General features: G+C 45.5%; 1 protein-coding gene across 1 annotated transcript; it reads left to right on the forward strand.

Annotated features, from left to right (window-relative positions):
* Window positions 1-587: 587 nt before the first annotated feature.
* Window positions 588-2,009, forward strand: LOC147035148 (uncharacterized). Its single transcript, XM_085863572.1, has 2 exons — window positions 588-792; window positions 892-2,009. The coding sequence occupies exons 1-2, from the start codon at window positions 588-590 to the stop codon at window positions 2,007-2,009; spliced, it is 1,323 nt and encodes a 440-aa protein (XP_085719698.1).
* Window positions 2,010-12,500: the final 10,491 nt, after the last annotated feature.

A 12,500-nucleotide genomic window follows, 5' to 3' on the forward strand; every position in this document is an offset into this window, starting at 1 on the left:
TGCTAGAAGGAAGTGGTTGGACTACAGCTCTGAGTGATGCAGGTGTTGCTTCTGCAGGAACTGCAGACTCCTTCCTTCATGTAACTCACGTGACAAGGACGAGGCATGCCCTTCAGATCAGCGCACTTTCCCTTGCCAAACTGCAGCAAGATGCATGCCTAGAGAAGCGAGGCCCTCATGATGAAGCAGCCTTCAATGACTGGAAGAAAGAAATGTGTGCAAAGAATCCCACCTCTGAGTACTGGGTCATAATTCTGCGATTAGAAATCCTGGTCCTCATCTTTGTTCGTTCTCATCGTGAGAGAAACTTCTCACTCTTCATTGCTGTACTTGAGACATTGACCCCCTGGTTCTTTGCCTTAGACCACCCAAATTACACTCGCTGGATTCCTGTGCATATCAGGGACATGAAATCCCAACCCGACAGTATCAGAGATGGCCTACAGAAGTTCTGGGTCTTCCCCAAGACACAAAGAAAATTCTCTACCCTGCCACTGGATCAAGCACATGAGCAAAACAATGGATGAGTGAAGGACACTGGTGGAGCAATTGGATTGACAGAGAACCCTGCAGCGTTCAAGAGATTGATGGTGTCAGGTCCTGAACAGGCCAGACTACTCTCAGAGCTTGAAGACCAGTACACCGCTCACGAGACTACTGACAGCCAAAACCATCAACAGGGGGCTTCCACTCAAGAAATGGTCAAGCCAAAAGTCAATAAACTCTGTGCAACAATTACATCGATGGGTAACCCTTTTCTGGGAGATTCACAAGAACTCATGACAATCGACAGTAACAATTGTCTTGATGAAGCTGCAGCCAATACCCTGCATACAATGGAAGCCCTAGGGAAGGAACAGTAGAAAGCCTATGTTAAGGATGTCCTTGTAGAGAGGACTGTGTCAATCAATAAGCCAATCAAATGGAATCGACTGCTTCTTTTCAAACAACTTCATGCTAAATCTAAATCAAAGACGAAACAGCAAATGGAGGACATCAAGAGCGACTACAGTCTCTTCAGCAAGCTGTTCATCTCTAGCCAGGTTCGTGATGCCGATATGGATGAGTTCTTCTCTCATGAGAATCATCCCTGGCCCCCATCCTTGAGTCAGCATGGTAAACTCCGACTGCCAAGCTCTAAATCGCAGTTACTGGATCTCCTGAAGCCCAGCAAGCAGCCAGAAGCTCCCACACAGTTTGATGCCCCAGCGGTAGTGCACACTCTTCCTAGAGGTGACGCTACAACATTTGGTGACTACAGTGCTGGAAACTTCATACGCTGGACCAATCACCAGCTTCGAAGCTGCAAGCGGATGGACATTGTATGGGACACCGACAGGGAGGGCAGCCTGAAGGATACTACTCGCGAGAAGAGAGGGAAGGGTGTGAGAAAGAAAGTCGCCCCACAGCCAAAGCTGCCTGGAAACGTTGCTACATTCCTACAGGAGTCCAAGAACAAGGAAGAGCCGTTTGCTTTGCTGACAGAGGAAGTTACCGACTATGAGTATCCAGTTGATAAGGGAGTGTACATCACCTCTGGACAATCAGTTGTGTCCAAAGGCAGCAGTGAACCTATGCCAGCAACCGATCATGAAGAGGCCGACTCCAGAATGTGCCTTTATATCGCAGATGCTTTACAAAAGGGTGCAAAGACTATTATGGTCAGCACAGTGGATACAGATGTTGTGGTCATTCTGGCTGGCATATTCTTTGACCTTCTAGAGAAACATCCTGATGTTCAGCTGTGGGTAGCATTTGGAAAAGGAAAACACTTCAGGTTCTACCACATCAACTCCCTCTGTGGTGAACTCGGTGAAGGGAAATCCAGAGCACTTCCATTCCTCCATGCCTTCACTGGGTCAGATACTACATCACAGTTCAATGGAAGGGCAAAAAAGTCATCTTGGGAGGCCTGGAGGGCATTTCCTACAGCTACTGAAGCCTTCCACTTCCCTATGCAGTATCCTTCACGCCAAAGTCGGTTGAATCGCCTCTCTTCAAAGTCATAGAACAATTAACCTGCATTTTGTATGACAGCACAACCTCGCCTGAAAGCGTCAATGACCTGAGGAAGAAACTCTTCCCCCGCAAAGTACAAATGATGCAGAATCTCCCACCATCTCAGGCTGCTCTGATCCAGCACACAAACCGGAGTATATACCAAGCTCGCATCTTGTTGATGAGCCGGAAAACTGAACAGAATGTCCCCAGTCCTGATGCTTTCGGTTGGACTAATAATGACAACACATGGAAACCACTGTGGACAACAATACCAGAGGCCGCAAAATGCTGCAGACAGCTCATCAAGTGTGGCTGTAAGGCTGAACCACTATGCTCAAGGAGATGCACATGCAGTAGTGCAAAGCGAGGTCCATTCAGAAATGGTTTGTCGAGATCGGTGTGGAAGAACTTGACTGGCCTGCAAAATGCCCTGACCTCAACCCCATCGAACACCTTTGGGATGAATTGGAATGCCGACTGCGAGCCAGACCTAATCGCCCAACACCAGTGTCTGACCTCACTTATGCTTTTGTGGCTGAATGGAAGCAAATCCCCGCTGCAATGTTACAACATCTCATGGAAAGCCTTCCCAGAAGAATGGAAGCTGTTATAGCAGCAAGGGGGGGGGGGACCAACCCCATATTAATACCCATGATTTTGGAATGAGATGTTGGACGAGCAGGTGTCCAAATACTTTTGGCCATATCGTGAAGACACACACACACACACACACACACACACACACACACACACACACACACACACACACAGCCAAAAGTATGTGGACACCTGCTCGTCCAACAACTCATTCTAAAATCATGGGCATTAATATGGAGTTGGTCCCCCTTTGCTGATACAACAGCCTCCACTATTCAGGGATAGCTTTCCACAAGATGTTGGAACATTGCTGCGAGGATTTGCTTTCATTCAGCCACAAGAGCATGAGTGAGGTCGGGCACTGATGTTGGGTGATGAGGTCTGGCTCGCAGTCGGCGTTCCAATGCATCCCAAAGGTGTTCGATGGGGTTGACGTCAGGGCTCTGTGCAAGCCAGTCAAGTTCTTCCACACCGATTTCGACAAACCATTTCTGTATGGACCTCGGTTTGTGCATGGGGGCATTCTCATGCATTGGGCATGATGATCTTAGGCTTGTGTGCGGCGACTCGGCCATGGAAGCCCATTTTATTAAGCTCTCGACGAACAGCGTTTGTGCTGACGTTGCTTCCAGAGGCAGTTTGGAATAGAGTGGTGATTGCTGCAACCAACAACAGACGATTTTTCCATGCTACGTGCTTCAGCACTCGGCCGTTCCACTCTATGAGTTTGTGTGGCTGACCACTTCGTGGCTTAGCTGTGGTTTCTCCTCGACATTTCCACTTCACAATAACAGCCCTTGCAATTTACCGGGGCAGCTCTAGCAGTGCAGATATTTGACGAACTGACTTGTTGGAAAGGTGGCATCTGATGATGGTGACACGTTGAAGGTCACTGAGCTCTTCCATATGGCCCATTCCAATGCCAATGTTTGTCAATGGAGATTGCTTGGCTGTGTGCTTAATTTTACATACCTGTCAGCAATGTGTATGGCTGTCAAAGCCGAATCCACTAATTATAAGGGGTGTTCTCATACTTTTGGCCATGTAGTATATATATATATATATATATATATATATATAAAAATATGTGCAGTATATATTGTTGCGGTTCTGGAAACAACATCCCTCCAACACCAATAGCAGTCAACATACAGTGGTCCCCAGTCAGTTATTTCATTAATGTATGTTCAGATAGTCCCTTTCTTCTTGTCTAGTGAGTCGAACGGGACAGTGAGTTGTGTAAATCTCATAGCTGGGTCTGCTTAAATCTCTGAACCTCATTCCTATTCTTTCTTTATCGCTATCCCTGAGGTAAATGCAAGCAAGGGGTCCTCGTGAGGCCGGCAGGCACTCCGCTCGGACACCCATCGGTAAAAACCACAGCCGCTCCCTTTGCGTAAGAATGCGTGCTCACAGAAGACCAAGGGCAGCAGTAGACACCAACAATAAATGCCAGCGCTGCACGGAGAACGTGCCCCACAGCAACGACCCCCCACCCACTGTTCAGGCGATCAGAGGCATAACCAACACACCAAATGCTCATAACATACAGTACTCATGGGGCACATTCTTCTTCAATCCAAATCTCCATTAATAGATATATCTGTCCCCTTTTCAATCCGAATCTCCATCTAATAATTATATCCAATCCTTTCCTTCAATTCCCTGACACAGATCAGGGCTGGCACCGTGCACAGGACACCGCCTCTGATAACCGCAAACACCATGTTCAATGGCGGGCGGACCTGCATGCTGACCACGTGTACAATGGCGGACCCACATGCACTGTATGGGGCATGCTCGATGGCGGGCGCACCCGTGTGCTGACCACATGTACAATGGTGGACTCACGCACAGCCCGTGATACTTTATCATCTTACGGAACGGGGCACGAATAGCATACATAATTTGTCGGGTCTGCGCATGGGGATACAATAACGTCTTACCGTCAGTCTTCACTCACCACGACAGCCACAAATGTCTCCCACGGACTGCAGACATTCTCCCGCACCTCCGCCTCAATGCAGCTGCTATCAGGCAGAGGCTTGCTGTGCGGCCGGATCGCTTGGGCCGCGTGGCACAACATGGAGCAGACACATTGGCCAGCACCAACCGTGGGTCGCTGGGGCATGGCACAGGATTCGGTGCATGGTGGTTCATATCTCTGGGATCGATGCAAGGCGATTCATTTCATGGGGTTCAGAGAAAGACGATTCCGCAGCTTGGAACCATCTTGCCAGAAGCGGAGTGGAGCCGCTTCCAGCCATCATGGCCTGGCCGCACAGTGGCCAGGGCCTAAGTAGCGCACCCGATATGGGTGACGACACATCGCCTCGGGTCGTCGCCCCAGCCCCGCACCAAGGGGTCTCTGAAAGGACGGGTCACGAAGCCGCCAGTGTGTCGTTCCTGCTCATCATTCCTGCCCATCGTTCCTATCTTCATTCCTGTCGGCTCGTTCTGTCTGGCTTTGGATCGACAACTTACCCATTTGCCTGCTGGCTCTGCTCTTCATTTCCAATTTGCCTGCTGACTGCGCCTTCTTCACCACCACACCTCCCCTTCTCCACCCAATTGCTTCAGATTCCGCGTCTCTCCACCCATTGGCTTCTGACTCCACCCAAATCCCTCCCTTCACACCCGATGGTCACGTCTCATTCTCTGGAACGATGCGAGCTGCACGAGTGCCACGAATCAAGAGATGATGCGCCAGCTGTCAGGGAGATATCGCCCAGCAAAGCATCCCCCCAAAACGTACTGGTGGTACAGTCGAGCAATCGTGCAAGGTAGAGAGACTGTTAACCTCATCTCCTATCCTTTTTCTTTTCATTAACCCCTCTTCATCGGTGTGTGTCTGTCTGTCTGTTTGTCTGTCTGTCTGTCTGTCTGTCTGTGTGTGTGTGTTTCCTGGTGCCTTTCTTCGCTTAAGTTAAGATTGTACAACAATTATATCGGGATAACTCTGCTCTGAATCTGCTTTTGTAAGTTGCTTGTATTATTGCCGCACCTTCACATTTCTTCTAGGCCAGTCAGAATGGTGAAAAGGTCAAAATAATTGCAATCGAATTTATTTATGTCACATTGTATTTTGTAATGTCTCTAGTTAAACAAACAAAAAGTCTACCACAGTCAACTGATGGGAAATATGACAAAATTACGTTTTTCAAAAATGATGTTGTGATACTTTAAAAATATCTACTCATTTACAATATATGCCATATACAAAGTATTTGAATAAAACCACTGTCAATTAATACATTACAACCAAGGACAGTCTTGTTTTGATTAGTTCCATAACAAATAATCATCAAGATTACAGTTTTTTCTGTAAAAATTAGCATTTTACCAGGCAAATGTCTTTAAAAAGTAGCATTATTTTAGCAGTGATTTTGATACTTTTCTTCCAACTGAATAACAAGCAATGGTATTGATATATAACAAACTTGATTACATTATAAATGTTTAATGCATATTTTAAAACAAATTTGGATGGAATACGATAAGTACTTGCAGTGCAATATCATTTTTGGTACATATAGATTACCCCTACCCCCAAATGTAAGTGTTGGCCATTGGGGAGTGCTTGTGTGAGAACAATTCCTTTGGAAATAAAATGTTATTCTATTCATACTTTACAAACTTGATTACATTAGAACTTATAATAACGATAATTTATAACATAGGGGCAGATCCAAGATTTTGTTAAAGGGGGGTGTAGTTGACTGCAGGCTCTGATCCTGGCTAATTTATTTAAAAAAACAAAAATCAAAAGTCAAATTATTGGTTAAAATGTCTTATAGGTCATAACATCCTTAATAATAGTCCAATTTCTAAAATTTATCATTCCACAGAGAGCTAACTCGATATAGATTTCACAAATGTTGTTATCATTTCACAATTTTGAACAGCAAATAGAATCGAGGGTGGCACCCTCCTGTCCCCCCATCCCCCCCTAAATCTGTCAGTGTAACAAATTTAAAAGGAATGTGATCAATACTTGCGTTGCTATACTTAACTTTTATACACTCCTTTCTTATTAATCTGTGAAGTGTAAGTCATTAACTTTAATTTCTTTGCAGGTAAGTGATGGCTGAGTGTCAATCTACAAGACAAGATCAACTGTGTGTGTTATGCACCAAGGATATCACATATGATGCTGAATGTGATATTGTTACCCTTGGCAAGAAAGGGAGTGATGGCATCAACCGTGCAAGTGAGGAACGGGGAAGCAGTCTGCAGACCCAAGAAGGGCAACGTGTCCATAAGGCATGCAGAAAAAAATTGGTGTAATCCAAAGTACATCAAAACTCAAAAGCATGTAGGACTACCTGATGCTTCTGCACCAGAATTCAAGTGACAATCACAATCAAAACCATTTGACTTCACAAAAGATTGCATCTTTTGCCGTCAGCAAGCCCATTGTGATGGTTGACAGAGGGGGTATGATGTATTTCCTGTCAGGACATCAGTTTTTGAAAACACTATTAGGTCAGTTCAGGTATGGGAGCATGCACCAGAGCAGCGCATCGCTGCATCCACTTCCGCCGGTACTCCAGGGGCCTCCGTCTGGCGATCCCCCAGGCAGATGCCTGGCCCATCCCCATCGGCCCATTGGCCTCCTCCACTCATGAGACTCCCTCGCTGAGAGAATCTGGTGAGCAGGATCAGCATCAGGAAAATGAGCCACATGTCCATACAGCCGCAGCTGAAGCTCATGGACGATGCAGGTAACAACTCTCATTTGAGTCTCTCTCAGCAACCGCTCATTGGACAAAAAGTCTGACCAGCGATAGCCAAGGATTCTCCAAAGAGACCTGGTACCAAAGGAATTAAGTCTCCATCTCAGATCCTTGGTCAGAGTCCAAGTCTCGCATCCATAGAGCAACACTGGAAGCACCAAGGACCTGAAGACTCGGACTTTCGTCCTCCCGCACAGGTACCGGCAGCGCCACACCCCATTATCCAATGAATCCATGACTCCCCAGGCCCGACCCAGACGTCTATTGACCTCTGACTCGCAGCCAGCAGAGACATGAATATCACTGCCAAGATAAGTGAACCTCTCCAGGACCTCAACATCCTCACCACAAACAGGCACAGACAGAACAGCGGCATCCAAGATGTCATTGAAAGCCTGGATATTAGTTTTGACCCAGGAAACCCGTAATCCCAGTGGCTCCGACTCCTCATTCAGCACCTCGAGGGCCCCCAAATGGATATCTGAAGTCTCCACAAAGATGGTTGCATCATCTGCAAAATCAAGGTCAGAGATCTTGACATTCCCAAACGATGCACCGCAACTTGATCTCTCTGACATCCTCCCTCGAATCCAGTCCATACATGTGCTGAAAAGTGTGCGGGCCAGTACACACCCCTGACAAACTCCAGTAACTGGAAATAAGTCAGAGATGGTAGCACCACATCTCACAACACTATCAGTACCAGAGTAGAGTTCAGACATGAGATCGATCAGTTTTGGTGGCACCCCACGAAGACCAAGAATCCTCCAGAGGACATCCTGATTCCCTGAATCGAACGCTTTACAGAGATCAACATAGGCTGCAAGCAGCCCCTGCCGAAACTCTCGTCTGCATTCGGTGAGGACCCGAAAAGCAAGGATACGGTCAATCGTTGACCTCTTTGGTGTAAAGCCTGAATGCTCTGGACGCTGATGCTCAAGCAGATGGTGGCGAACCCTATCAAGAATTATCCAAGCAAAGACCTTGCCCACCACTGAGAGCAGCGTCACCCCTCGGTAGTTGTTGCAGTCTTGGCGATCACCCTTCCCTTTCCAGAGAGGGACAACAAGGCCCCTCTTCCAGTCAGTTGGGATGATGCCTGTGTTCCAAGCAGAGCACAGAACTGCATGCAACAACACGAGTGCAGCATTTCCACCAGCCGTGAGAAGTTCAGCGTGGATGCCTCAGATCCCTGGAGCTTTGCCCCATTTCAAACGGTTCACCGCAGCCTGTGTTTCCACAAGTGAAGGTGGACCACAGTTTATTGGAGGGTCAGCAACAGGGATTGTAACACCCCTGACGTCCAACTCGACAGCTGCTGGATCAGCCTGGTACAACCGCCCAAAGTAACCGGCCCAGCGGGCCTTCACTTCGGACTCCTCTGTCAAGAGCCTACCACTCTCTGCTCTAACTGCAGTACACCGAGGGAGGAGCTTAGATGAACGCAATGTGCGAATTCCCCTGTAAGCGGGACGAGAATCCCTTGACCACAGGTGATGCTCGACCCCCTCAGAGATTCCTCACACATAGGCATCCTTGTCCACCCATACCGCACGTACAGTTTTACGCCTCAGCTCCCTGAACAGCTCAGCTCTGCCATTCAGCCTGGCCCTGCGACTCTGGTGAAAGGTATCCAGTGTCCCTTGAGAAATTCAATTCTTCTTTGCCCTTCGGTGAGTTCCAAGACATCCACCAGCAACATCAAGGACGGTGGTCTTGAAGGCACTCCACAACTCTTCAGGACCTCCCAAAGCACCCAGACTCCTCAAATCTCCACTCAGCCTGTTCGCAAACTCCTCAGCTACCCTCTCATCCTTGAGCTTGCCAACATCAAGCCTCAGCTGGGATGGTACCATTCTCCTGGATTTAAGGAGCAACTTCAAAGCTGCTACAACAAGCCGGTGGTAAGCATTGAGGAACTGAGCACTCGGGTAGACCCTGCAGTTCTGGATCATCCTCCAGTGACCATCAACGAAGACATGGTCAATCTCCTTTGCCACACCGCCAAAGTTGCAATAACAAGTCCAGTGATGTGCTTGTGGGCGCTGAAACCATGAACCAGCCACCCTAAGTCCACGACTTCTTGCAAAGTCAACGAACTTAGTGCCATTCTGGTTCATAGTTCCTGACTCATGGGGACCAACACACATCTCATAAACATCCCTTTCAGTTCCTGTCGATGCATTGAAATCCCCCAAGACTAGAAGTGTATCTCGTCTGGGGCACCGAACAACCACAGACTCGTGCGTGGCATAGAATGCATCCTTCACGGTGAGATCACTCGCCTCAGTCGGAGCATAAACAGACACCAGAGAAATGACACATAAGGAGTGAATCCTTCATCTCATAATACGCTCGTTGACCGGTGTTACCTCAATTATCATTGGGGTCAGCTTATTGGACACAGCTACAGCAACTCCTTGGGAATAGTAACCATTAGAGCGACCAGACCAATAGTAGGTGTAATCACCCACCATGATCTCGCCGCAATCCGGTCTCTGATCCTCAGAGAGTGCTGCAATACCGATGTCCAAACACTTGAGCTCAGATGATAACAGAGACAGGTGATCATCCTCTCTTAGGGATAGGAAATTCCAGGCCCCCATCCGAAGAGACTGCCTCATGTTAACCCAAGGAGACCGCCGTCTGGTGGACGACACCTCAGCACCACTCCGACACACTCTCCCACAATCTGACCCGGGAATGTTACCCCGTGGTTTCCCTCCTATCATCAAAGCTTGCGGGTCCCTAAGGCTTTGCCCAAATTCTGTCATCCGGTGAGCTGCCCTGCGAAGGGAAGCTGCACAGGAAGTACTCCCATGGAGTGGGTTTTCAGATTTCTTTGCATTTTTGTTTTGCGGAATGAAGGGTTATACGGTGGCCGGAGTGCAAATCCTGCCACCAACCTCCTAATAATAAGTAACCCAACTGCAGGAGGACGTCCGCAGACACAGTTGGGCACTAGATATGGATGGCCGTTGGCTCACAAGGAGCTCCTCCGCACTTTGACTATTAGAATGTTTGCAAAATACGGAATGATGTCTGGAGTGAGGAAGTCATGGGCAGGATATCCTATGCTAATGACCTGCATGCTGAAGATGCAGTGTATCACAACCAATGCAGCATAAACTTTAGAACTGGGAGAAACATTCCAAAGAAGTTTTAACCACATGATTCACTCTGGTAAAAAGAAAAAACTACGAAGAAGTTGCAAAGTTGAAGAAGACAAGTATGATACCTTTCTACTTGTCACAAAATATCTAGAGGAAAGTGATGATGAACAAATAGCAATCATTGATCTCGTAAAGAAGATGGATGAATACTTGAAGTTGACTGGCTCAATGCAGGAGGCATATGGAGTGCAGTACATGAAACAAAAACTAAAAGACCATTTTGGTGATAAGGTTCTTTTCACAAATCTTGAAGGCAAGAAAACTATTGTTACATTTAGAACCACTGCTGCTTCCATTATGAATGACTACTACAAATCACCAAAGGGTGATAATGATGATGAAACCAGACACATCATTGAAACAGCAGCCAATCTGATGAAAAATGATATTAAGGCACTTTATCTATGTACTGAGTATCCAGTTGCTGATGATTTGACAATATAAAATGCAATGACATTTCTACCAGATAGCCTAGTCCAGTTTCTACAAATTATGGTTGCAGGAAAAACACTGAGAAAAAAAAACAGGCCTCATTGGGGCATGCTATTGTTCAAGCTGCAAGACCCAGAATGATGATTGTACCCCTGCAATGGGGTTTAGCTCTACAGATGCATCACCAATTTGGCTCTAGGTTGCTTATAGATTCCATGCACCAGCCTGTGGAGAGTGTTGTGGAACTGCATGTTCCAACTCACCTGTCCTAAATGATGATCTTGATTCAGAAATGGACATGGAGCAGTAGATATGTATACAACTGCATTGGACTTCATAGAATTGAGTATAGCTGTATAAAATGTAGTATAACTGTATAGAATGTAGTATAAATAGATAGAAAGTCGGATAGAACTTTATAGATTTAGTTGGCATAGTTGTTGGCAATACAGCTGGATTTTAAAATGAAAGTACTTGGTTGTCAAAACATGTAAACTTTAATTTTTTTCCAGCATTTAGTTTTTGTAGGTTTTTTTTTGTAGGTTATTAGGGAGATGCATCAGGTTATATTCTACTTTTTGTTATAATAAACACAATGCAAAACAACCTGTGGAGAGTGTTGTTGAACTGTTTCGGATAACTCACCAGTCCTAAATGATATTGATTCTAAAATGGACACTTATCAGTAGATATGTGTACTACTGCATAGAATGACTTTATAGAATGTAGTATAAATACACTAACCATACCTGTTGGCAATATGGCTATATTGCAAAGTATAAATATGATTACATTTTACTTACAAAGAAATGGTTCTCACACAACACTCCCCAATGGTCAACAGTGTATGCATTTGGGGGTAGGGGTAATCTTAATGCACCAAAAATGGTATAGCACTGCAAGTAATTGTCATATTCTATCGAAATTTGTTTTATAATGTACAGTAGACATCACTTATTGTGATCAAGTTTGTGATACATCAATATCATTGCAAGTTATAAAGTTTGAAGAAAAGTATCAAAATCACTGCAAAAAAAATAATACTTTTTAAAGACATTTGCCTGGTAAAATGCTAATTTTTATATAAAAAAACTGTAATCTTGATGATTATTTGTGATGGAACTAATCAAAACAGGACTGTCCTTGATTGCAATGCATTAATTGACAGTGGTTTTATTAAAATACATTGCATATGGTATATATTGTAAATGAGTAGATATTTGTAAAGCATCACAACATCATTGTTGAAAAACGTAATTTTGTCATATTTCCCATCAGTTGACTGTGGTAGACTTTTAGTATGTTGAACTAGAGACATGAGAAAAATGCATTGTGAAAAAATACATTATATTGCAATTATTTTGACCTTTGCCAAATTTGGGGCAAATTTTACTGGCCTATTCCTATTCCTGCTACAGACTACAATAAAAACATTCATTGAGTCACATATCTTTCCTCACCTGCCTGTTAATAAATCCTTTGTAGAAATATTCCCAGCTCGTTTTTGTCTGTTATTTCATTGATCCAGAATGGTCCATATCCTAACTTAGCCAGGACTTTA

The sequence above is a fragment of the Eptatretus burgeri genome, chromosome 1 (genome assembly GCF_056783735.1).
Source record: "Eptatretus burgeri isolate ZD-2024b chromosome 1, Ebu_testis_v1, whole genome shotgun sequence".
In the NCBI taxonomy this organism is placed as follows: domain Eukaryota; kingdom Metazoa; phylum Chordata; class Myxini; order Myxiniformes; family Myxinidae; genus Eptatretus; species Eptatretus burgeri.

Coding starts and splice junctions, on each gene's coding strand:
- LOC147035148 (XM_085863572.1), top strand. CDS start 588: ATGGTGTCAGGTCCTGAACAGGCCAGACTACTCTCAGAGCTTGAAGAC. Junction 793..891: donor AGAACTCATGACAATCGACA/GTAACAATTGTC, acceptor ATGTCCTTGTAG/AGAGGACTGTGTCAATCAAT.